This window comes from Lynx rufus, unplaced genomic scaffold, assembly GCF_022079265.1.
Source record: "Lynx rufus isolate CCGP_SWC_20201006 ecotype Redwood Valley unplaced genomic scaffold, mLynRuf1.p SCAF_21, whole genome shotgun sequence".
NCBI classification, from domain to species: domain Eukaryota; kingdom Metazoa; phylum Chordata; class Mammalia; order Carnivora; family Felidae; genus Lynx; species Lynx rufus.
The window spans coordinates 7,342,930-7,369,985 of NW_025814836.1; the positions used below are offsets into that span (position 1 = coordinate 7,342,930).

At 40.8% G+C, this 27,056-nt stretch overlaps 2 protein-coding genes across 2 annotated transcripts; both read right to left on the bottom strand.

Moving 5' to 3' along the window:
* Positions 1-4,771: 4,771 nt before the first annotated feature.
* LOC124517202 (40S ribosomal protein S29-like) lies at positions 4,772-5,079 on the bottom strand. Its single transcript, XM_047086495.1, has one exon. The coding sequence runs from the start codon at positions 5,077-5,079 to the stop codon at positions 4,903-4,905; it is 177 nt and encodes a 58-aa protein (XP_046942451.1). The 3' UTR covers positions 4,772-4,902.
* Positions 5,080-6,317: 1,238 nt separating this feature from the next.
* Positions 6,318-26,800, bottom strand: MPHOSPH10 (M-phase phosphoprotein 10). Its single transcript, XM_047086752.1, has 11 exons — positions 26,663-26,800; positions 24,357-25,029; positions 23,269-23,432; positions 22,478-22,649; positions 18,840-18,981; positions 17,911-17,978; positions 16,613-16,750; positions 14,215-14,325; positions 8,441-8,548; positions 7,223-7,453; positions 6,318-6,556 (listed from the first exon to the last, which is right to left on the bottom strand). The coding sequence occupies exons 1-11, from the start codon at positions 26,749-26,751 to the stop codon at positions 6,407-6,409; spliced, it is 2,046 nt and encodes a 681-aa protein (XP_046942708.1). The 5' UTR covers positions 26,752-26,800; the 3' UTR covers positions 6,318-6,406.
* Positions 26,801-27,056: the final 256 nt, after the last annotated feature.

Sequence of the window (27,056 nt, forward strand, 5' to 3'; positions counted from 1 at the left end):
ACCAAAATGTGATCCAGAGACGTGAAATGAGCAAATGCTATAGACTTGCTTGACACAAGGCTGCCACAAACCTTGAATTTGTAAAAACACAGTATCTGCGAAGTACAATAAAGTGAAGGGCAGTTAACATGAGATATGCCTGAAGAAGAGATCATTTTATTATCTTGAAGGTATTATAGGATTCCTTAAATAAGAGAAAAACTGCTACTGTAAAGTAAGAGATTGATAAATATGGCTATAGTTAAATTAAGAACTTTCTAATAATGGCCATTTCTATTTCTAGCAATGGCTGTGTAGCTTATATTTTACTGGGCTAAAATACTGCATATCACAAGTATGAACAATGTAAAAATTATAAACAATATAAAAATTACAGAAACAAATGTTTGGTGACAATTTTAAACAAATTATAAGCAACTGCAAAGTGTAAAACACCAAAGCCTATTTGAAAACATTGGAGAATGACCAAAAGTAGTCTGAAATTGGAGGGCCAGTAGCAAAAACAATAACAATCCATTGTAGGATTTTGACATACCTAGATGAATTATAGATTACAACAATAGCAAAAAGGATGAGAGTGCAAATGTAACTATATTGCTGCAATAGTCTTACATTTTATATGAAGTGGTAAAATACTAACTCTAAGTAGACTGTTTTTAAACTTTTTTAAATTTTTATTTATTTTTGAGAGACAGAGAGAGACTGAGTGCAAGTAGGGGAGGGGCAGAGAGAGAGGGAGACACAGAATCTGAAGCAGGCTCCAGGCTCCGAGCTGTCAGCACAGAGTTCGACTCAGGGCTCGAACTTACTAGCTGTGAGATTATAACCTGAGCCAAAGTCGGCTCCCCAATCAATTGAGCCACCCAGGGGCCCCTCTAAGTAGACTGTTTTAAGTCAAGGATGCATACTGTAATTCCTAAACAACTGAAATTAATGCAATGTAGAGTTAATACATTAAGGGAGAAATTCAAATAGAATATTAACATATTTGATTTAAAAAGTAGAAAAAGAGGAAGAGACAATAAAATTAGGAGAGACAAAGAGAGGGGTGCCTAGGTGGTTCAGCTGGTGAAAAGTCCAACTTTGGCTCAGGTCACGATCTTGTGGTTCCTGAGTTCAAGCCCCATTTCAGGTTCTGTGCTGACAGCTCAGAGCCTGGAGCCTGCTTCAGATTCTGTGTCTCCCTCTCTCTCTGCCCCTCCCCCACTCACACTCTGTCTCTCAAAAATGAATAAATGTTAAAAAAAAAAAAAGAGACAAAAAGAAAATAAATAGCAAAATGGTAAAACCAAATAAAACCAAACCAATAATTACATTAAATGTGCATGGACTAAAAGCTCCAATTTAAAGATAGGACTTGTCAGATTACACTCAAAAAGCAATTCCTAACTATATGACATATAAGAGACCCAGGTAATTGGAAAGTAAGAGAATAGAAAAAGATATATTATTCAAACAATAATCAAAAGAGCCATAGTATTATACTGAAAGTAGACTTCAAGACAGAGAGTATTACTAGGGGTGTCTCGGTGACTCAGTTAAGTGTCCAACTTTGGCTCAGGTCACGATCTTGTGGTTCCTGAGTTCAAGCCCGGTTTCAGGTTCTGTGCTGACAGCTCAGAGCCTGGAGCCTACTTCGGATTCTGTGTCTCCCTCTCTCTGCCCCTCCCCTGCTCATGCTCTCTCTCTTTCTCCCCCTCTCAAAAATAAATAAACGTTAAAAAAAAAGTTTAAAAAAAACCTTAAAAAAGAAAAAAAAAAAAGAAAGGAGTATTACCAGAAAAAAAGAGGTCATTTTATAGTCAAAAGGGTCAACTCATGGGGTGCCTCAGCTGAGGTCATGATCCCACGGTTTGTGAGTTTGAACCCGACGATGGGCTCTGTACTGACAGCTCAGAACCTGAAGCCTGCTTTGGATTCTGTGTCTCACTCTCTCTCTCTGCTCCTCCCCCACTTATACTCTGTCTCTCTCTCTTTCAAAAATAAGTAAACATAAAAAAAAAAAAAAAGATGGGGCACCTGGGTGGCTCAGTCAGTAAAGCAGCTGACTTCGGCTCAGGTCATGATCTCGTGGTTTGTGGGTTCAAGCCCTGCTTCGGGCTCTGTGCTGACAGCTCAGAGCCTGGAGCCTGCTTCGGATTCTGTGTCTCTCTCTCGCTCTGCCCCTCCCCTGCTTGTACTCTGTCTCTTTCTCTCAAAAATAAATAAACATTAAAAACAAAATTTTTTTTAATAAAAAAAGAAAAGATGCTTTAAAAAAAAAGGTCAACACTCATGAGAAAGACATAAAAATCATAAATGAGTATGTACCTGATGGTAGGGCTTCAAAATACATGAAGCAAAAAATGACACAATTAAAGGAAGAAATAGAAAATCCACAATCATAGAGATTTTATATGTTTTTTAAAAATGTTTCTCTAATTTTATAACTAGACAAAAAAAATCAGTAAGGATAACTGAACAAAAATATTAAAGCTTTGGACTAATTGAAATACAGAACACTATAGTTAACAACTGTAGAACACATGTTTTTTCCTCTTCTCGGTGGTATAAATTCACTAATTCTGAAACCACTTGCATATTCTAGCCTTGAGTAAATGAATACATATATTGAAGACAATGGGAGCAAGATTTCTCACTGTTGGAAAAGGCATTACAGATGTGGAAAGAGTGAATACTAGAATATAATCTGCAGGGACATTCAATCAGAATGAGAGGTTTGGGCATGCATTCATGTGCGGAATCCACACACACACACAACCATAATTTCCTAGCTCTGGTGAGTGGGCCTAGTAGCAATAGTAGCAATGAGCACGCTTATTTTGCTCATCTTTGTTTTAAAATACCAGTCTCCACTAAAAGGAACCAGCGTTCTATGGGAAAATGACCAATTCCAGGGAAAAGACAGGATATGCCTGGAACATTTAGTAGCACCAGAAAATGAGGAAGTGCTCAGAGAATAATGGGAACCTATCAGAACTCAGAACCTGGTGGCCCTCACTGTAACAAACTCAAAATGTTTTCATCTCCAGCTTCAAAGCGACAAACCGATTATCTCGAACCTCTGTATATGAGGTATTAAAGACACACCTCTGCTATGGCCTTCCTGCCAAAAGTGCATAACCTGAAATCTAATCCTGAGAAAACAGACAAATTCAATTTTGAGGGACAGTCTATATAACTGGCTTGTATACCTCAAAAACGTCATTCAAGAAAGGCAAAGAAAGCTCAGGAACTGGAAACTAAACAGACATGACAGCTACATGCAGTGAGGAATCTTGGTTACCTGATCCTGGACTGGGGGGAAAGAGTTAGAACGTACATTATTGGGACAAGTGATAATATCTGAATATGGACTGTGGATTACTAGCATTGTATTGATGTTAAATTTCCTGACTTTGATAATTATAGTGTGGTTATACATTAGTGAATGTTCTTTTTAATTATTATTATTTAAAATGTTTATTTTTGAGAGAGAGCACATGTGCACGTGCATGAGCTAGAGACGGTCAGAGAGAAAGGGGACAGAGGATCCTAAGCAGACTCCACGCTGATGCAGCGAGCCCAGTGCAGGGCTCTAACTCACATACTGTGAGATCATGACCTGAGCCAAAGTTGGATGTTCAACTGACTGAGCCACCCACGATCCCCTAAATTATGATCTTTAAGTATGCTCTGTGCCCATTGTTGGGCTTGATCTCATGACCATGAGATTGAGTCACGAGTTCTACCGACTGACCCAGCCAGACACCCCGGTTATTGAATATTCTTAGGAAATGCATACTGAGGCATTTAGGTGAAAGGGCCATGATGTCTCTAACTTCCTCTCAAACTGTTCAGAAAAAAACAAAATAGTAAAGCAAATGAAACTAAATTTACTAGAATTTTGCTGTTAACTTTAAAACATAAAAATGATACAGAGAACAACAAAAATGCTCCCTCTCATTAGCAGGGAAACATAAATGAAGACCACAGAGGTGTACACAGCAGAAAGGCAAAATATTTTTTAAACTCTGCCAATATAACCTCTGACAAAGATACAAGTAAGTCCAAGTTTGTACAACTACTTTCAAAAGCAACTTTCAAAAGCAAGTCTTTTGCACTTTCTACCCTGCGATTCTAAAGGACAGTAGAGGCTAGAGCACAAGAGCAACACTGTGTGGGAACAGAAGGTTCAAAACAGCATTGTTCCTAATAGCATAAAATGAAACAAATGTCTTCATGTGACTGGGTAAATAAAATTGTGGTAGATGCATATACTGTGCAGCGCTGTAAATGAATGGATGAATGAGGGAAATCAACAGTGAAAAAGCAAGCCACAGATGAGTGTCTGATTTTCATAAAATTCAAGTACTAGTGAAGTAAACAATGCATGAAGAGATATATATGGTCAAACATATACAAATGTAAAGGAACGATGAACACAACTCAGAACCATGGTTTAACTTTTATTTTAGAGAGAGAGTAGAAGGGAAAGAGAATCTTCAGCAGGCTCCACACTCAGCACAGAGCCCAACACAGGGTTCAATTCCATGACCCTGGGATCATGTCCTGAGCTGAAATCAAGTTGGATGCTCAATGGACTGAGCCACCAGGCACCCTGGTTTTCTCACTTCTTTAACATACGTGAAGTAGATGAAGAGCACCACTGAGTACCGTTTTGTGTTTTTAAAGACTTTATTTTTTTAAAGTAATCTACACCCAATATGGGGCTCAAATTTACAACCTTGAGATCAAGAGTCCCAGGCTCTGAGCCAGCCAGTGCCCCCGTTTTGTGTTTTTAGAGAAAGAGTGGTTTCTCCAATGTGTTGTTTTTCATAATTGAAGTATTTTTATTTTATGTACAATGAGTTGGCATTAAGGTAGGTAGGTATCTTGGATGACCCATTCAAGGGGATTCACTTAGTCCAACTTAATGTAGCCTATATCCTTTGAGAACTGATGGAAACACTGGCGGCACATACTGAGGCCATATTGCCAGATCACACAGTACTGGTGTGAGCAGATGTGGCAAGGTGAGAACCCTGGCCAAATTTCCTCTTTCCTCAGATGGCTCTGGTAGAGCTGTTGGTGACCCATTGCTCTCTCAGATGCAACAAGGCGAAAAAAAAAAAAAAAAAAAAGTTTACGTTATGTTTCTAATTTACATAGAAAAAGTACGTAAATATTCCACCAGAATGTACACTTCATAGGTATAAGGATCCTTTTGTTCGGTTATCTTGCTGGTACCTAGGATATTGCCTGGCACAAAGTAGGTATATAAAATGAACATAATCTTTAGAATGTGCCAAATATTGCATAAAAAAGCAAATGAACAGATATGCCTCACCTAGAGGCAGGGTGAGAAATGAAGATAAAAATGAGTCTAACTATGCAAAACATCAAAACGCCCTTGGACAGGTAAGGTGAATCATTTTGGGATCAAACATTCTGATCTTGACTAATCATTATGAAAGAAAGACTCAAGGGAAAGAGAACTAAGCCAGCAGTTGAATGGGGACTGGCAAACTGAATTTAAAAAGAAAGCAGGAACTCTTAGAGCCATAGAATACTCCAATTACCGCTAAAACCAAATGACACTTTCACTAAGGCTGGACTGAGACCTGGAGACCTAAAGACACAACCCGTCACGGGCTCTTCCTGCCCACTCATTGTTCCCGGTGGATGAGAAACCGAAACAGCTTTGGGAAAAGCTGCTCTCATTTTCTTCCCATCGGAGGTAAAGCTTACAGCATTTCCATCAAAGCATAATATGAGGTCCTGTCGGACAAAAGGCAGTTTTCCCTGGATGGGGAGGTGAGAGCCTGGTGGTCACGGAAGATTCACCACACCTGCCAGTCTACCTTCCTTGCGTGTTCACCTTCTATCACATCTAGGTTGTATCTGCCCTCTCTGCATCTGACTGTGGACACTACTCTATAGGCCACATGAAGTCTTTGTCCGTGTGACGTGAGATCACCTCCCAAAGGGAAAGATGTAAGACACGAGCATGGCAATGTCACTGTGTTGTAGAAGGATGACCAAGCAGTGGGAGAAGAAAGTCAGGACCCCAAAGAGTGAGGACCCCTGCTGTAGACAGCTGCCTGTGACAGGGGTGGCTGGCTCCTGTGCCCTTGTCAGCCTGCAGACCAGCTCCTGCTCACCAGCTGGTGGGCCCTTTCTGGCCTTCACCTGGGCCACAGCAAGGACACAGTGTGCAAAGGGGGTTGGCAGCTACATCCAGCTTCACGCCCAGAAGAAGCAATTCAGGGTTTTCCAATGACAGTTGGGAGTTTGTCTTTTCAAACTGCGGAATTCTCAAATATCTGCCATTCATGAAAAGAAAAATTCTCAAATTTTATTATAAAACAGAACAATGACAGAATATAAGCTTACACATTAATATTTACATTATATTCAAAATATATTACAGCTTTAATTTATGAACAGAAATATCCTGCTTTTTCTTCTTTTTCTTTTCTGTTTTCTTTGCATCACTGATTTGCATTTTTACTTGATCTTGTAATTTAGAAAAGAATGCTTGAGATGACTTCAAGGCTTTGTCTTTACCTTCATCCTGCAATTAAAGACAGTAACACACTCACACTATAAAATGCGCTTGTAAGTTAAAAAAAAAAAAGCCAAATGATTACAACAATGTATATGGAAATATAAATATCCATAAATGGACAAGGAATTATGAAAACTCACATCAGTTTGCACAGAGGTTTTATATACATTTTATGCTGCTGTGATATTCTTGTGACTTAAAGGAGGAGTGAGTAGGAAGAAAAACTCCTGCCAGGCCCCACGTCTGGGAGGGCCATGTGCTTTGGGCTGTTATTCCAGCCAGGCACCCACGGCCTCTCACTAGGCAGGTGGGTAGCATCAGCTGGGTCTGACCCTCCGTGGATCGATGTCACCTTGCCACCAGTTTCCCCACACAGGCCCCATTCCGCGGTTTTCCTTCCTGCATCCTTACCTTTTTTTTTTTTTTTTATTAAAAAAAATTTTTTTTTTCAACGTTTATTTATTTTTGGGACAGAGAGAGACAGAGCATGAACGGGGGAGGGGCAGAGAGAGAGGGAGACACAGAATCGGAAACAGGCTCCAGGCTCCGAGCCATCAGCCCAGAGCCCGACGCGGGGCTCGAACTCACGGACCGCGAGACCGTGACCTGGCTGAAGTCGGACGCTTAACCGACTGCGCCACCCAGGCGCCCCTTTCCTTCCTGCATCCTTACCTTTAATAGCGAAGCTTTGCCTGCTTTGGTCAGCTGTTTTAATTTCTCTGAAGCTGCTGCCTTCGTGTATTTCCCGGCTTGATCTGGGTTGTTCTTTTCAAGCAGTTTTCTCCGCTTTTCCTTCTCCTTTAGTTTCATACGCTTCTGATACTTCTTTTTCCTCCGTTCTCGTTTCTTGTCTGTAGCTGTTTTCTCAGCAGCTGTTTTTACATCTCCAGCTTTATTTTTTTCCTATTAAAATAATCACCAGTTGATCTAACTTAACACAACTCAGGAAATTAGAAGGGAAGCAAGTCCACAGAACGTGGCCAATAGGCTGTGTATCTACAGCCAAGAGTGAGTATGCAGTACCTATCTGCACCCCAAAGAGCTTTGGTAGCTCAGTTCTTTAGGCCTGGAACTCATTCTTTGATGAAGCAGACTCTCACAGTGACAGTTCGGCTACATCAGCACATCACAAAGGCAGCCTGGAGAGCTAGGTTAGCAAGCTGACAGTCCCAGAAGCAAGCCCCCTTACAGCACTTAAGACTCCAGGGACAACCTCAGCGCCAAGCTGCTGATGACAGCCACTGGCGGCAGGAGGGGTTCCCCAAAATGGAAGGGAAGTATCTATATACTGACGATCGATTTCCTCTCTTTTCTCCCCAGCTGCCAGCCTATCCTGCCAGGGCTGTCAACTGTAGAGGTGGCAAAGGTGCTAAAAGGGATGGGTGTGGGTGCAGCAAAGTGAGGAGGGACAAAGAGCCATGTGCCAGGCCAGCTGGGAAGATGAGACCTGTTAGAAACCATCATTTCTTTTTACTGCATGAGCTTCAGTGTTCATGAGGCAGGGACTGCATACACTTGGTATGTCCCACGTCTTCTAATAACTCAAATGTTCTATTCTAGAAACTGATTCTATTATTGATAAGCATTAAATGGACAAAATAATGGGGGAAATGCTGATATTAAAGGACTACTAGTATATGAGCAACATAAACTATTTTAAACCTAGTATCACTGATAGTATTCAAATTGGATTATAACAAGATATAGATATGGGATATTTACAAACAGCTTTTCTAATAATTCTATCTGTACCTCATAATATCTGATTACAGAAAACTGAACACTATTATTTGATTATACTTAAAACTCCAGGAAAATGACATTGAGTAGAGATCTAGCTATATACCAACTTATAAAAAAAACCTTAATGTTTCCACACTGGCTTTTTACCTTGACTTCCTCTGGGGCCAGGAGAGCTGCGTCACTAACGCTCACTGGGGCTACCTCCTCCATGGTTATGGCCGGCAGATTTGACACAACCTTAATCTCTGGAACAGGCTAGAAAAGAGACAACACATTTAATAGGAAGTCAGAAATGGTCCTAACACAAAATATTTGTATCGTGAACCTATTAAAGCATACTATACAAAATACTCTATGGAGATTATTTAAAATATGAGATGTGTTGACAGCAAAAATCTTAAGATAACTGGAATGATGGCAGTGTCAGTGGGCAACATGGGCTACCTGAGGAATTAATAATCTGCATATTTTAGGAACTATTCTTTCTCATTACTACACCAAGAACCCTTATTTCTACACTTTTGCGGAACATTTCTGCCATATTCAACACCAGTTCTTTCACCGAATTTTACTAAATTATTCCCATCAGTAACAGATGTGGACATTTTCAAACATTCCTATCTAATGTTAAATAAATCTATTGATATTTGTGAATATTACCTTGTCTTCAGTTATGGAAAAAAGGCCAGCAATAAGAAATATACACAAAAAGATGCAAGGAAAAATGCTTATAGGAATGAGTCAAAATAGACTACCTGATAAACAAATTTTGTCATCTTCCAGCTACTGAATACATAACTTTATAAACAGAAATATGAAATGATACAGAACTCCTTTGGAAAACTAAAACAGTATCAAAATAAATCAAACCTATTAATTATAAAAAGGAGAAATGAATGCAATGTTCACTAGTCTTTTTTTTTTAATGTTTATTTTTCAGAGAGAGAGCGAGCGAGAGTGAGCACACACGCACACTAGCAAGGGAGGGGCAGAGAGAGGAAGACACAGACTCCGAAGCAGGCTTCAGGCTCTGAGCTGTCAGCACAGAGCCCGACGCAGGGCTTGGACCCACAAACCGTGAGATTATGACCTGAGTTTAACCAACTGAGGAACCCAGGTGCCTTTTTTTTTTTTTGAAAGAACTTCCCAGGAAATTCAGAAATTACAACAGGTTTCATACTGATCAGAACACTACTGATTATTTACCTAATGCTGACACTAATGCTCTTTATATCTAATTCTTGCACATCTCTGAGGGGCACCAGGGCACAGGGACAGGGACTCTGTTGGCTAGAAGAGAGTAAGAGATGAAGTGTGGGGCACAGCAGGTGCCCTGGAGAGAACATGGCACTGAGACTCAGGAGAAAGGGGGCTCTACTGCAGAGTATGTCACTGATCCCTTTGCACACTCCTTTTTCTTACCACAGTCCTGTCCCTACCCCAGTTAACTGGACAGATGTGTGTCCCGGGAAATTTCAGAAAGAATAAAAAGGACATTTCACACAATGTCAGAGTGTTAAAGAAAAAATTTCTTCCACTGGACTACTGACTGTTCACTTACTTATTAGTAACGTTGTGTTCCATTCTGTAATTTAAAGAGAAACAGAGAAAACGGAGACAGCCCAGAAAAGAAAAAAAAATGATGACTAGTCAATAGGGTTTATGGAGATTGTGAAATACCAAACTGAGTATGAAAAAAAGTTCTTATTAAAAGGAACCTGTACCAAAAATTCTACATTTCTGAAGAGGAAAAAAGAAAGGCTTCTATATTGGGGCACGTAGCCCCAAATACATTCTCTCCTTCTTCAATTCCCAAGATTCCACGGAATGTCTAATTCCCCATATCAGGCTCTGTGTTAGTGTGATGAACACAGCAGGGAAACAGCAGTGAACAAAACACATTTGTGCTGGCTTGGAAATGAGTAGAGAACAATTAGCCATCAAGCAACGACGGTGATGGTGCTATGAGGGAAATGCGCAGAGCAGTGACGAATGCGGGAAGGAGATGGCACTCAGCCTGAGACCCCAGAGACAGGAAGGAGCCAACCATGGAAAGAAAGAAGCGCAGCCTAACAGGCGGAGGAAAGTCCAGCAGGAAGATGTGAGGAAGGAGGCACTCTGCTCACTGAAGGCACTGGAAGACCAGTGTGGCTGGGGGATAGCAAGCTACGGAGACTAGAGGGGTGAGAGGGAGCCAGATCACGTAGGGTCTTGTAAGGCACAGGAAGGGATCATGTTCTTCATATTAGTAACTTTTTCACAGTAAGACCTGCTGGCCAAGAGGGGATGAAAATTCCTCTCTTCATTTATTCCACAGCTATACTTGGCACTTTGGTATCTAAAAATGGCTCCTGCCACCACAAACTTACTGTCATACAAATTATACCTTGATTAACCCAAAACAAAAAGCCAGGTGATAAAAGCAGACTGTCTTAGAAGACAAGATACTCACACAGGAAAAATCTCCTAACCATCAAAGAATCCGAAGGATTTTAGCGATTACCTCTTCTATACAGAGGAAAGGTAAAGCAATTTGTCTAATTCACAAAGCTTGTCAGGGGCAGATTCAGACTCAGGTTTCTGACTTCTAGACTAGTCTCTGAGATTCATGACATCTCATTTCTAGGCAACACAAAGGGGCAATAGGTTGGCAAGTACTAAAAGGAAGGCATAGAACATTTTATGGGTTCACAGAGTGTAGTGAGTGGGAGAGGCAGCTCCAAAGAGTAAAGAGGCACTGAGTCAAGTGTGGTGAGAATCAGACAGAGGTCGCTGGATGTCTGGGCCTGGCACAGGGGGGCATGAGGCAATGGGGACAGCATGGACCCAGAGTTAGATCCAACCCTTCCAACCTTTTTTTTTTTTTTTTTTTTAATGTTTGTTTACTTTTGAAACAGAGAGAGAGAGAATGGGCGAGGAGCAGAGAGAGGGAGACACAGAATCCAAAGCTGGCTCCAGGCTCTGAGCTGTTGGCACGGAGCTGGATACAGGGCTTGAACCCACTAACCATAATATCATGACCTGAAGTGAAATCAGATGCTTAACCGACTGAGCCCCCAGGCACCACCCCCCCCACCCCAACCTCTTAAGCCTTTGTTTCCTAATCTGCAAAACAGAAAGAATAGCATCTACCTTAATGTTTTGTGGATTGAGTTAATGTGCAGGGACACTGACATCATCAAGATGGCAACACAAGTTGATCCCAACCTTAGTTGTCCTCACAAGACCAACTAGCAACTATCCATGGATGAGATAGCATTGTGAAAATCCCAGAACCCAAGGGTGAGGCTGAAGCAACCCCCTGGACCACAGAGACTGAGAAGGACTGCATTAGAAAGGTAGGACAGGCTACACTCTGACCATATCCCTCCCCCCAGCTGGCACAGCACCCCATTGTGAGAGACCACCTGGACCTAGGGTTTCTCCAGTGGGAAGAAAGCCTAAGTAGACCTGTAACTTTCCAGCATCGTAGGATACTTCTAGACAGGCCCAATCATGTCGGTGTCATAGGGATCACCAAAGTCTGTGGGGATTGACCACTGGGGATCAGACTAGGATGCAGAACAAGGGCAGGGCTTATAGCAATTAGTGCTTGGATCTTGGCAGACCAGGTTCCTGCTTGCAGCAGTGTCCAAGTAGAGATCCCAGCCAGCGGCCTTGACCATTTGTAGAGCCAAGCTGGTGCCCCTGTCTGGCTCCAAGAAGTATCTGCACCCCCGTGTTCACTGCAGCATTATTTACAATAGCAGGCCATGAAAACAACAGAAATGTTCATCAACAGATGAATGAATAAAGACAACATGGTATACACACACACACGCACCCACAACACACACACACACTGGAATACTATTTAGACATAAAGAGAAGGAAATACTGTCATTTGTGACAACACTGACGGACCCTGAGGGCATTATGCCAAGTGAGATAAGTCAAATGGAGAAAAGACAAATACTGTATGATCTTGTTAGGCAGGAAACTAGGCATGAGCAGCAGGAGGATGGACCTTCGACATCCAGATGGAGAGCTCTACTGGAGACCACCCAGGGACCACCACAACCCACCCCTCTAGCAGTGGGTCTGTGGTTACAACGTCCTGGCAGAGGAAGAGTTAAGTGTGTTGTGCATGTGGCACTTGTGCACAGAGCAGCCCCTTGTCCTTATTTGACCTATGTCTCCAGAATAGAAATAATGTTGTGGCTTCCTACCCTTGCAGGCATTTCAAATACATCTTGGGAAAAGACATGAGAATTTGGGTAATTATTATAAAATCCCGGTCTGTCATTCAAATGTTGTGACCCTAGGGCCCACCCAAAAGAAAAAAAAGATCAAAGTCCACACTCACGAGTTTCTGGGCCCTGTGTCTCTCTTGACTGGCAGGCTCCTCCTGTGGAGTATACTTGAATACAATTTTTCTATGCTTTACTTTTGTTTCACTGTAATTATTTACCATGGCAGCCAAGAGAACTGAGGCTTCTTCTTTCCTTTCCCATTTAACTTTGGGTAACAATCTCACTTAGATTTCTCTAAAAAAAATCCCCCAACTGATAGAGAACAGATTAGTGGCCACCAGGTGGTGGGGGGAAATGGGTGTAGGTAGTCAAAAGGTACAAACTTCCAGTTATAAGAGAAGTTCTAGACAGAGTTAACAGTATTGTATATTTGAAAGTTGCTAAGAAAGTACATTATAAAAGCTCTCATTGTAAGAAATAAAACTGCCACTACACTGGGTGATGGATAACTAAACTTACCATGGCAATCATTTCACAATACACACATGCGGGTATCCTGTGCCCTTCCAAAGTTCATGTTAGGCCACTTTGCTTTTACAAAAGACCTAGATTAGTACCCGTTTTTGCTAACTGAAAGAAATCTGAAAAGAATTTTTACTTTTGTGAAAGCAAAAGTAGTATTCAGCATCTGTTTTGCAGTGAGCTCCCCTGCCCAGCTCCTTCTGCAGGAACCACACTCGGCATCTCAGCATCAGGCCACCAGAGCTTTAAACTGTGTCTGTGAGCATTTGTGTGCATCTCCACGTGTTTGTGCATCCGTTACAAGACTGGCTCTGAAGTAACAGAAAAGCCTAGGAGAGGTTCTTTTTTGCGGTCTGAAAAGCTCAAAAACTTTTCCATTTAGTTAATGGTAATTGCTTCTTTGGTTTATCCATTTAGGCTTACGAAACGTTTCATAGGAACGTTCTACTTTCTGATGATGGGGGAACCTCTATATCAAACCACTGTTGTACATCTTAAATGTATACACTGTTACTTTATCTTTTAAGTTCATCTTTTTTTTTTTTTTTTTTTTTTTTTTTTTTTTTTTGAGAGTGACAGTGCAAGCAGGGTAGGGGCAGAGAGAGGGGGAGATAGAATCCCAAGCAGGCTTCTCGATGTCACTGCAGAGCCCGACATGGGGGCTCATGAACCATGAAATTACGACCTGGGCTGAGATCAAGAGTTGGACGTTCAAACGACTGAGCCACCCAGGTACCACTATGTCTATTTTATCTTAATAAAATTGGGGAAAATGGGTTCACATACATAAAGAACCTAATATGGTACATAGCAGGTATTCAGAAAATATTCAGCAGGTACAGACATCACAGGTCTCCAGACACACCACAGGATGAAAATACAACCCAAGACTGAACAACAAGAAAGAGTGAGTAATGAAGAGATCCTGTGGCTAAGATTTTAGGTCTGGCAAAGGCCCATCTGGTGATGAGGCTGGATCAGCAGAGGAAGCCAGAACTGTCCAGAACTAGATGTAAGCCTTCCTCAAGACAGGCCCTGCCTGTAATTTACAGGGAATGCCTATAGGTTTGTATCCAAAACCAAATAAAGTGCTAGCCTCATAAAAGCTCAAAGAGGAATTAAAGGCACATCTGTTCTGACTGCACACTGAAATGTTAACACACTTACCGGTTTAGGGATGAAGTGAAAGTTCGAGAGGGCATCCAATTTTAAGAAGAGGGAATCCATCATCTTCTGAATTTCTTTGTGCTCTGGATTTTCTTCTTCTGCTGTTTTTTGCTTAGGAAATGAATTCAACAACATCAGATTAAGCAGCCTAATATACATCACAGGGCAAAACCCTGAAGGTCAATAAGGGTGCTCCCCATTTCTCATCATCAAGGCTCCAAAAAAAACATTACAAGGCAGAATTCAAGTTCTCAATACCATGACGGTGCCAGCACTAGCCAAAAAAGAATGTGCTCTGCACTTCAGGAGCTGCAGCAATCACTACCTCTAAGATTCAGAACTTACAATTTAATTCCCTTGGTATTTATTTGTCAAGAACTAAGCCATTCCCACTAGGATGGCTATCATTAGGAAAAGGGAGGAGCGGATAACAAGTGGTGGTGAGGATGTCAAGGAACTGGAACCCTTGTGTGTGGCTGGTGACAATGTAAAATGGTGCCATCACAATGGAAATGAATCAGGCAGTTCCTCAAGTTAAACAGAGAATTACCGTATGACCTAGCAACTCCCCACTTAAGTAAATACCCCAGAGAATTAAAAAAGAGGTTCTCAGGGGCGCCTGGGTGGCTCAGTCCCTTAAGCGTCTGACTTCAGCTCAGGTCATGATCTCATGGTTTGTGAGTTCAAGCCCCATGTCGGGCTCTGTGCTGACAGCTGGGAGCCTGGAGCCTGCTTTAGATTCTGTGTCTCCCTCTCTTTCTGCCCCTCCTCTGCTTGCACTCTGACTCTCTCTCTGTCAAAAATAAATAAACATTAAAAAAAAAGGAATTAAAAAAAAAAAAAGACGTCCTCAAACAAATACATGTAGCCATATGTTCAGAGCAGCACTATTCCCAACAGCCAAAAGGTAGAAACAGCCCAAATGCTCACAATCCCCTTTTCCTTCTGCCCATAATGCTCACTCTAAAAGGCTAAGACTCTTTATTTTTTTATCAAGGCATAACAGAAAAAAACAAACCACACACACCAGAACAGGGAAGCCACTGGCTCTTTGCCTGCACCACCTTGATACCAGAGATGCATCCAGGTCTGTTTCTAATTCTGTCACCAGAACCCACTTTCCAGCCACGTCCAGGCATTTGTCACTGCTTTAGTTTAACTCATTTTTTATCCTCCACGTGTCATTTGCCTTATCCCAGATAATAATGGCCGTGAAATCATCTTTAAAAAAAATTTTTTTTTAAACATTTATTCATTATTGAGACCCAGAGAGAGACAGCACGAGCATGGGAGGGGCAGAGAGAGGGGGAGACACAGAATCTGAAGCAGGCTCCAGGCTCTGAGCGGTCAGCACAGAGCCCGGCGTGGGGCTAGCTGTGAAATTATCTATATACAACTAGAAGTTCATTCATGTGCTATTTATTATCACCTTGCCTATTACCTCTAGGACAGATACCAAACTTCAGGAAATATTTATCATCATCCCCAGACTAACTCTTAATTGAATGGGTCTAGAATTAGCCTAAATTAAATCCATACTCAAAAACTTATGATTGACTACTGACTTCTGAGACCTCAATAAAAGTAGTATTTACAGAGCTGGTACAGCTGTCCCATTACATATTTAATTTTTAACTCTCATGGTTACAAAATACTTTCTGTATTTACTGAGTCCTCTCAAAGTAGCCAGGCAATGTTTAATAATATGTTCCTTCAACTACCACTTTGGGTTGCAAAGCAGCCAGAAAGAATTTGAATTCAAATCTTTCTAGATCTTCAACTTAACAGCAGCATCAAGGTCATGGTTTGCTATTGCTGTGAAAGTGGCATTAATTAATCAAATGGCTTTTGCAAATAAAAAATGCCATTTTACCCCCAAGTACATACTGACCACATTCTGAATAAATCGAATGTGGAAAAATAATCCAATCACTAACTGGTAATATAATATTACTTGAAATTACCGTGTCCTACTTAACCAGATAGTTTTTTTAAGAATCTAAGTGAAAACAAAACCAAAACCACATAACCCACCAGACCTAAACATGTGAATGAATTCACAGATAATGTTATACTGGTAACTTCTAAAGAATTAAAGAGAAGTGATTTTAAAATTGTGGGACTACTATAATAATTTCTAGAAAGTTAATAATTACCTTTGGAACAATCGGGTGAACAATGACTAACTGCAAAAACAAGTTCCCCTACCCCCTCACATTCAGGGGCAATGTCGTAACCTCTCTATTTCTAACACACTGTCTCACACTTCAATGAGGTGAATGAACCAAGAGCATAAGATTTGTTTCCTGACTTTCAGCCATCACAGTAGAACCAGAAGAGCCAGCTGTCTGCTTCTCTTACTTTAATAACAATGCCTTTGCCTTCGGGGAGTCCTCACCTGGTTGAGTTTGATGTATTCCTGTTCATAAATTTCAGCAAGACTCAATTTGCTCTTCTCATGGTCTAACGTTAAACGTTTTTTATATTCATATGCATCCTCCTTAGGTTTTTCTTTACGTACTACATCATCCCAAGCCTGAAATATGAAAGGCACAAGGACGATAAATTAACAAAATCTATCATTTCTTTCTAAGCTCACTTAAGACTCTTCCTCTGGAATATTTATTATCATTCCAGGGTAAGCAAATTGTAGCAAAAAGTAATTAATTTCAATCTGTAAAATGACTATTCAAGTCACCAAACATAGGTATTATGAAAAATAAAGAGGGCATTACTTAAGCATTCTTTTTTGTTCTTGTTTTAAATGCACCTTTCTCGTTACCACCTTTAATTCCACATTTCCCCATCAAGGTTTGTTTACAAGTCAATACTTCAGTTTCTCGTTTCATTTCAAATTTAAGGATACTCTGCATACAGTACCCACCCTTCAAACTCTTCGTATTTTGAGCAAACACTATACACATTTTAAAGCCATCTTGGGGCGCCTGGGTGGCGCAGTCGGTTGAGCGTCCGACTTCAGCCAGGTCACGATCTCGCAGTCCGTGAGTTCGAGCCCCGCGTCAGGCTCTGGGCTGATGGCTCAGAGCCTGGAGCCTGTTTCCGATTCTGTGTCTCCCTCTCTCTCTGCCCCTCCCCCGTTCATGCTCTGTCTCTCTCTGTCGCCAAAACAATAAATAAACGTTGAAAAAAAAAAAATTAAAAAAAAAAAAGCCATCTCTTATTGTACATGTCATATGCCCAATTTTATTCTAAGTTTACAAAATAAAATCAATTCTTAAACAAAAACTTTGCTAGGTTTTTAACATTTGAAAAAAATAAACCCTTTGTCACACTGTGCCCAGATACTGTGTGCCAGATGAAAGGTCCCAAGTATGACCCTATCAAGTCAGAATCAGTCACCACGCCTGTCATCCTCTACCAGTTTCACCGGGCGCCACCAGGCAGATGAGCAAGGCACAGGAAAGACTGGCAGTGGCTCTGGCTCCCCCTTCTCCTCAAGCACAAGGCTTTCCAGAGCTCTAGTGAAAGGCAGTGCCTCACACAACAAAAGAAAGATAGTGCAGACTTAAGCAGTAGTAGCCTTCAGTGTAGACTTAAGCTTTAAATGAAGAACTGATATAAACAAAATTTCTACGAAAACAATGAAGAGTGTTGGTCCTGCTCCCAAAATACTCATATATTATTTCTAAAAATTCCAGTGAATTTTAAGTTCAGTTAAATTTCATTCTTACTGACCTGATCTCTTATCCTCTGCTTAATGATATCTTCCAGTTGAAGGGTGGTTTCCTCTGTAATCACAGGAGCTAAAGGAAACAGAACATGTACTCACGAGGTAGGTATACACTAGACCAGAGGTTCTCAAAGGGTAGTCCTTGAACCAGCAGCATCAACACCTGGGAACTTGTTAGAAATGTGAATTCTTAGGCTCTACTCCACACCACCTGAATCAGAAGGTGGGGGGAAAGGGCCACCTATCTGTGTTTAACTAGCCCTCTCATGCTCCCTCTAGTTTGAGAACCACAAAAGTAGAGTATATCCAGTAATCAGTGCTAACACTTTTAGTCCATGCACCTGGGTACTCACCCTCTTTTCCAATCTCTCTAGAACTGAATAAAATGGAAATTCATTTTGATTTCACAGGTACAAGAAAGAGTTTGATGAGATGACCAGGGTTCCTGGCTAGAGTTCACAATTTCGTCAGTAGAAAATGATACCAGGCATTGTATACAGGTCACTAGCAGAAATGATTATGGATTTAGGCATGAATTAGCATAACAGTAATTCCTGGGTAAATTAATAGTACTGTGACTGTATAAGAGAATGTCCTATTTCTTAGAAGATACACGTAAACGTCCTTAGGCATGAAGTGTCATAATATTGGTAAATTACTTTTAGATGATTCAGGGGAAAAAAGTACACACAGATAATCACATATATACATAGGGGAAGGAAAACAAATATGGCAAAATGTTAATGATTGGTGAATCCAGCTGAATAGCATATATGTGTTTGTTGTACTATTTTGTCAACTTTTCTGTATGTTTGCAACTTTTTAAAATAAAAAGTTGAGGGAAAAGAAGTATCATTTCAAATCTTCCTATGAAATAAAGTCATAGAAAACACATGCAAACGAACATCTGCAGGAGCCCCATGGGCTCACGTACCCATGCGGACTGCATGGTCAAAGTGCAGAGTCTCTTCTAGAAGGCTGTTCTCTGGTCGTTTTTGAGCTGTCACTTCCCCTTGAAGCTGCCAAGGTTTTTTTTCCAACAGCTCTTTTTCTAAAGATGCAATTTTTTCATTCATCTAAGAAAGAAACAAAAAGTTATTACAATTTAGGAAATAAATCGGGGCGCCTGGGTGGCGCAGTCGGTTAAGCGTCCGACTTCAGCCAGGTCACGATCTCGCGGTCCGTGAGTTCGAGCCCCGCGTCAGGTTCTGGGCTGATGGCTCGGAGCCTGGAGCCTGTTTCCGATTCTGTGTCTCCCTCTCTGTCTGCCCCTCCCCCGTTCATGCTCTGTCTCTCTCTGTCCCAAAAATAAATAAACGTTGAAAAAAAAAAAATTTAAAAAAAAAAAAACTTTATAAAAAAAAAAAAAAAAACAATTTAGGAAATAAATCAAGCTTATAACTGAATAAAAGCAACTACTTTAAAAGCACAAAAGCGGGGCGCCTGGGTGGCTCAGTCGGTTAAGCATCCGACTTCGGCTCAGGTCATGATCTCATGGTCCATGAGTTCGAGCCCTGCGTCGGGCTCTGTGCTGACAGCTTAGAGCCTAGAGCCTGTTTCGGATTCTGTGTCTCCCTCTCTCTCTGACCCTCCCCCATTCATGCTCTGTCTCTCCCTGTCTCAAAAATAAATAAACGTTATAAAAAAAAAAAGCACAAAAGCAAGAAATGTATTATTTCTCAATACATTTTTGTTTTTTCTTGCCACCATTTTATTATTAAGCCAACAGTAACTTCCTATTCTTAACACCTGAGGTGGGGTGAGGCACTGCAGATGACTTCTTTCCCTCATTGATTTGAAATGCCATGTTTATAACATACTAAATTCCCCCCAGAAGATTCTGGACAGATTTCTGGGCTCTGTTCTAGTCAAATGATCTATCCATTCCCAAGCCACTATCAATTTTAACTATTAGAGCATTCCAAAATTAATTTCTATTTGGACATTAGACTTCACACCCCCAATCCAAATTATTTCTAACTTTTAGAAGACATCTAGAACTTTTTATTTTTTTAATTTTCATTTCTTAAAAAATTTTATGTTTTATTTTTTATAGTTGAGAGAGAGAGACAGAGAGACAGTAGGGGAAGGGTAGAGAGACAGAATCTGAAGCAGGCTCCAGGCTCTAAGCCGCCAGAACAGAGACCAATGAGGGGCTTGAACTCACGAACCATGAGATCATGACCTGAGCTGAAGTCAGACACTCAACTGACTGAGCCACCCAGGCGCCCCTATTTTTTTTTTTAAGTTTGAGAAAGAAGAGCATGTGCAAGCACGAATGGGGGAGGGGCAGAGAGAGGGAGGGAGAGAATCCCAAGCAGGCTCCATGCTGTCAGGGCAGAGCCCAACACAGGGAACGATCTCACAAACCATGAGATCATTACCTGAGCCAAATGCTCAACCGACTAAGCCACCCAGGCAGCCCTATAATGACTTTACAGTGTAGAAAATGCCAGCCTGAAAGCTACCTTACTGAATTCCCTTGTTTTTCTAATAGCTTTCAGTTCATCTACTTAGGTTTTTCTAGTATCCTTTGCAAATATTAATGCTCATTTCAGTTTTCCTTACCTTGTATCTCTTTCTACTGTAGTTGCACTAACACTTCCACAAGGATGTTAAATAACAGTGGTAAAGGTAATAGTGGACATTTTGTCTTACTCTTCATTTTAAAGGGCTACTTCTAGAATTTTACCACTGAGCATGATGGCACCTTTTGGTTAAATGCATTTGTATTTCACTGCAGGTGAAAAAAAATTAAGGATGGATACTAAATTTCATCAAATGTCTTTTTTTAAGTTTATGTATTTTTGAGAGACAGAGAAAGAGCACATGTATGTGGGGGAGGGGGAGGGAGAGAATCCCAAGCAGGCTCCACAATGACCAATGACAGTGTAGAACTGGACATGGGGCTCAATCCCACGAACCTGGAGATCATGACCTGAGCTGAAATCAAGTCAGATGCTTAACTGACTGAGCCAGCCAGGTGCCCACATCAAATGTCTTTTTGACATATATGGAGAGAACCATACAGTTTTCTCCTTATCCTGTTACAACCAAGAATTACGTTAATAGATTTCTTGTTCCTAAATCAAGAATGAGGCCCATTTGGCTGTGGTGTTGTCAGTCTTTCATTATGCTATTTGGAATATTCACATCACTATTCATAAATGAAACTGTGTGTGTGCATGTGTTTTAATGTCAGGTTTGGGTATCACGTTATTAATAGCTTCACAAGAAAAAAAGTCTGGAAGCTTTACTTTTTGTACGTGGAAATTGATTAAACAACATTACTTCTACTTCTTGAAAGTTTGATATAATTCCCCAATAAAACTAAACCTGCTTGTCTTTATCTTAGGGAGGATATAGGGAGGAAAAGACACTAACTCAATGAAATTTCTTATTTTGTTTCCTAGTGCTTCCCCACCTCCTCCTTTTTTTAAAAAAAAAATATTTATTTATTTTTGGGAGAGTGTAAGTGGGGGAGGGGCAGAGAGAGGGGGACAGAGGATCCAAAGCAGGCTCTACGCTGACAAGCTGACAGCAGCAAGCCCAACGTGGGGTGTGAACCCATGAATAGCGAGATCATGATCACGATCTGAGCTAAAGTCAGACGCTCAACCAACTGAGCCATGAGGTACCGGCCCCCCACCCCTTCCTTTAAATCTATCTCTTTGGGGACAATCTGACAATCATAGATTTAACTCAGATTCTCTTTTGCTAACAATTCTTTTGATATCCCTGGTATATTTATTTGCCTATTCTCATTTCTAATTGAGTGATATAATTTTAAGGTGGTTAAATGACACAAATAACTGGAGCCAGGCTGTTATCTATTATTTGCAAATGACACTTCATTTGCCTGAAATCATGTCACAAGGAGATAATTTTTATCAACTTTAGAAAATGTATTTGAGATGGCATTAATTAAAATTCAGGTATGTGGAGTCATCCACAGAGCATCTGAAAGAAGCAGTATCCTTAAGAGCAGCTGAAAGAGCTACAAAGAGAGGTTCACAAGACAGCTAATTAGGAAAAACATGCCACTAGGGATAAAGAAACCAGGGACAAAGGGAAAAAAAACAGCTTTTAACACAAACTGAAAGTCAAAGGGTGGGAAATGCAGCACTGATTTTTACAAATTAGCTACCTTCCACGTGGGCATCTGGATATGGTGTGCTGTAGGGAATAGCAGCAAGATTTTTGTTTTGTTTTTAAAAGATAATTAAGGGGCGCCTGGGTGGCGCAGTCGGTTAAGCGTCCGACTTCAGCCAGGTCACGATCTCGCGGTCCGTGAGTTCGAGCCCCGCGTCGGGCTCTGGGTTGATGGCTCAGAGCCTGGAGCCTGTTTCTGATTCTGTGTCTCCCTCTCTCTCTGCCTCTCCCCCATTCATGCTCTGTCTCTCTCTGTCCCAAAAATAAATAAACGTTGAAAAAAAAAAAATTAAATAAAAAAAAATAAATAAATAAAAGATAATTAAGCATTCAGCCAAGAAAAACAGTGTACATTAGTTATCTGGGAGTCTCATAGTCCTGGTAAGTATATACAAAATTCCTTCAATTCTTAATCATTACCTTTTCCTGTCTTTTCTCAAAAGAGGATTTAACTTCATCAGAATCCTTCTGTACATTTAAGATATTTGTATCCTCATTTTCCTCATCATCTGGCAAAGCAAAGGTCACTCTTTTTGAGGTTTCTTTATGTTGTTTACTGTCTTCACTTTCTTCAAAGTCATCATCTTCATCCCTATAAATACCAAAACACTTATGAAAAACAATAATACACCACTTTTCATTAGGAAAACAAAACTTATTTTCTAGTAATTTAAATTCTTTTGTATACCTATGCAAATAAATATTCAGAATTCCAAAGTCATTCAGTTATTAAGGACCAGAAGGTATTATTTCAGTGAAATAGAACAAAAAGCGTACAATATATAGAAAATATTCCTCAATCTATAGTACAAACTTATCTCACAAAAATAACAATAAGGTATTTTTATTGGCACAAAAAGCAAATAAATAAAGATCTGATTGCTGGTGACATTTATCTTCATTAGATGATCTCTAATGACTATTTATTTATTTATTTATTTATTTTTTTTATATATATGAAATTTATTGACAAATTGGTTTCCATACAACACCCAGTGCTCATCCCAAAAGGTGCCCTCCTCAATACCCATCACCCACCCTCCCCTCCCTCTCTAATGACTCTTTAAATTCAGAGACTTTCTTCTGGCTACCCTGAGACTATCTGACGTTAGAGAACATAGCTTTTTAGGATAAACATATTTGACAACTATGAGTACACACATATAATTGGACAGTTCTAGCTTACAACGTAAGGGACTCAAACTACTCACGTTTCAGAAATGCTTTCTTCTTCTTCTTCTTCTTCTTCTTCAGCAACTTCTTTGTCTTCTTCCTTTGGATCCAGTTCATCATCATGAACACTTGCTAGATCTTCATCACTTTCAACTGGATCAAAGAAGTCTTTGTATTTCAGGTTTCTGGAACTTTTACCTGACTAAAATGAAAAGACTTTTCAAACTTCTGACTAAGGAGAAAAACACATTAAATCATGCGTATATGTGTATGCATATTTTTTTTAAAGACTTTTTTTTTTTAACATTTATTTTCGAGAGTGGGGGGGAGGGAGGGAGGGGGGGGAGAGAGGGACAGAGAGAGAGAGAGAGATAGAGAGAGAAAGAAGGGGGGTGGGGGGAGACACAGAATCCAAAGCAGGCTCCAGGTTCTGAGCTGTCAGCACAGAGCCTGACGCGGGGCTCAAACTCACAAACCGTGAGATCGTGACCTGAGCCGAAGTCGGATGCTTAACCAACTGAGCTACCCAAGGGCTCCTGTGTATGCGTAAGGAATACGCATGTATTATACGTATGTATAAGGAAATACGTATGTATAAGGAATATGTATGTATGTATATGTATGTATGTATAAGGAATATGTATAAATACGTATGTATAAGGAAAACTGGCAATTACAACACTACTATAAAACTGTAAGAACTACTAGACCGTAACAAACTGGAAGGAAGTATTGATTCATTATATTCCTATCTCTAAATCTTCTAACTATAATTATTTCCAAGATATCTCAGCTTAAAGTAAACAGATGCCTTCCTTTCACTTATTATCATTTTTAGTGTTTGGTGAAAATATGTTTAAGGGAAATTCTGAATACCTCTAACATGTGTGGTTATGGTTGTGAAGCTACAAAAGAAATATTTTGTTTAACCAACTGAGCCACCCAGGCGCCCTAAAAGAAATATTTTGTGATAAGCTTTAATTTTTCCAGTCCAGTTTTCAACAGATCTAAATACTTCACTCGTGCCCTGATGAGTTTTGAGGTATTTGAAACCTCTTCTCAAGAAACAGAACAAAATCTCACATGAGGTAGAAAGTCCTCTTTCTCTCCTCTCCCAAGACTTTACCTTAGGTTTTTGACTTCCAAGCAGTTCTCCTTCATCTTCATCAGAATTGACGTCTTCAAAAAAATCAGTATCTTCCTCCTCATCACCTTTTTGTTCCTCTTCTTTTTCCATGTTTTCTAAAAAGGTCTCCATTTCAGATAGTTTGAAAAATTTATCATCTACTATGGACTTCTCTCTTGGTTTCCTAGGCACTTTGTCTTGCACCTTGCTTTGCTCCTCCAATTTGCTGATATCAAAATCAAGATCAGAATCTTCATCACTGAAAACTGGACTTTTCCTCAGATCAACTGTGCTTGAGTTTTTCGTTTTCTCATCCCCTGTAGGATCATCACCACTCAGGTCGGCCACTTCCTCCTCCTCCAAATCTTGTTCGAGGGCCTCCTGGCCATCAGCCTCCACCTCTGAGCTATCCTCTTCACACTCCTGCTCTTCATTCTCTGGAAAAAGACTGATGTCTTCGTCTTTAATGGTTTTACTAACTGCATCCTGGAAGTATTGTAAAATTGGTTCATTTTGCAATTCTAGTTGTTGCCAAATCTGCTCATCATCAAAATTCTCTATCACCAGTTTTTTTAAAGGACTTCCGTGGATTCTGCCATTCTCTAGTGTTTTGTTAAAATCATAAAGTACTTTTGTTAATGAAGTGAACTTTGATGCCAATTCATCTTGAATCCTATTAAGGGGACATGGGGAGGAAGTTTAAAGAGATTTATAATTATAGATAATAATTTCACAGCACTGTGAATTAGACAAAAAAAGCCCAACTCTTGTGCAAAACCAAACTTGAATGAAATATCAATTTTAAGTATAGATCCTGGCTCCCAAGAGTATATTATCTTGCAGATGAGCCACATTAATATATAAAAAAGAGTCAGCTAAGTGTCTGTGAATCTGCTGTATGGATTTTAGACAGGGAAACTACTACGCACCTCTTTGCCTCAAGATATATAGTGAATCTTAGTCTTAAAAAGCTCAACTCTGCTATGTTATATGCCACTCCATCATTCAGTCAGCCAATGGTCAAAACTTGCTTTGGCAAGAGTGTCAGAGACTACCTCTCTGAAGATGTGACGTCTGAGATGACACCTGTACATAAGGAGATAGTCTTTCAAAGCTCTGGAAACATTATCTTCTAAGTAGAGGAAAAAGTGAGAATAAATTTCCTAAGATGGAAATGAGCGTGGTGAGCCTGAGGAACAAAAATGCCAGCATAGCTGGAGTGTGATAAAGGAGGCAGAAGGTTAGGGAGGTAGATGGGAGGTGAATCGGAGGTGAATCGTTCAGGGCTCAGAGGTAAGAGTTTGCCATTTTAAGTATAAAGAGAAGCCATCAGAAGATTTTAAGCAGAGGAGCAAAATGATAGAATTTACACTCTGGAAAGATGGCCAGTAGAGGAAACGTTACAAAAGTACAGTGATTAGGTTGATGAAGAACTGTGCAGGGGTTAGGGGAACAGATTCTGTGAGAAGCAGTCGAATTCAGAATACAGTCTGGAGACAGCACCGACAGAATTGGCTGATGAATTATATGTAGAAATGAGAAAAAAGAAAGATATCAAAGAAGTAGCTTAGTTATATGTCTGAACAACAGAAAAAATAGAGCTGCCGTTTGCTGAGATAGGGGAGGCAGGGGTGGAGCATGGGGAAAAAGTATCACGGAGGGCACTGTACAGGAAATTAAATAGAAACAACAGCTCATTTTGCACATATTAAATTTGAGATGTTGAAAGAATATGTGGCTGTAGTTGCTGTGAGCCTGAAGCTGAAGGGAAAGGTCGGGTTTGAAATACAAATCTGAGAGCCATACTTTCATACAACGCATTTTAAGTCCTTCAACACAATACAAAGAGCTTATGCTGGCAAGAGATATGAAAGACAGTCCTAATTCTCAAGAAGCTCATCGTGGAGGTGGACAGCCAAGCGACAAACTTAATACTTCCAATGAAGGATATGGATAAGTAAGCACTGGGTGGATTGAGAGCATATTGGAGAAAAGAGCAACCAACCTAGGGTGCACGCGCGTGTGTGTAGAGTCGGGGGGGGGTGCGTTAAGACTCAATGGAAGCCTCTGGGCATTAATAACTGAGCTTAGTTTGGTTAGCACACGACTCGGAAATCTGCACTGTACAGCTTTCAACAACTTTAAAATTTTTGATAGGCTAAGGGTGCATCAAGTAAATGAAATTTGGGAAAAAGAGGTGTACGCTTCCCTTTATCTTCCCCCTACTCCAGAATTCGCTGGGGGCCGTGAGTCCGCACCCACGCTGAGACCCGGGCTTCACCCAGAGTCCGGCTCTGCTCACTTACGTGAGGAAGCACTCTGGCCGGCCGGTGGCTTTACCAACCTCCTTCAGACACCGCTCCAGGGCTCGTCGACGCCAGACCCGCGGGGCCATTGCTGTCTGCAGCTCTCCACACAGCGCCGCATGTAAAGGAAAAGCGCTGCCCGGAAACCGCGCCACAAAGACGCGCGTCGCGCAGCCTAGACCCTGGAGGCTAAGGTTCCGTCGCTCAGAAGTTCCGTACCCACCCCCTGCCAGAGTCCATGGCAGTGCAAGAACTTTCACTGGGCCATTGATCAGTTCTAGCGCTTTTGAACTTTCTCCAAACTTTCTGTTTCGTAGTCCTGAGGGGCTCATGGGGTGACGCCTCCTCCGTTTAATTTCCTCTTTAGATGCACTGGGGAGCTCGTCCGCCGCAC

Excerpts from the sequence above, each read along its gene's own strand:
- LOC124517202 (XM_047086495.1), bottom strand. The coding sequence starts at position 5,079 with ATGGGTCACCAACAGCTCTACCAGAGCCATCTGAGGAAAGAGGAAATT.
- MPHOSPH10 (XM_047086752.1), bottom strand. The coding sequence starts at position 26,751 with ATGGCCCCGCGGGTCTGGCGTCGACGAGCCCTGGAGCGGTGTCTGAAG. Across the intron at positions 16,751-17,910 it reads AGCAGAGGATAAGAGATCAG|GCTTGGGATGATGTAGTACG; the intron begins GTCAGTAAGAAT and ends TTCATATTTCAG. Across the intron at positions 6,557-7,222 it reads GCAAAGCTTCGCTATTAAAG|GATGAAGGTAAAGACAAAGC; the intron begins GTAAGGATGCAG and ends CTTTAATTGCAG.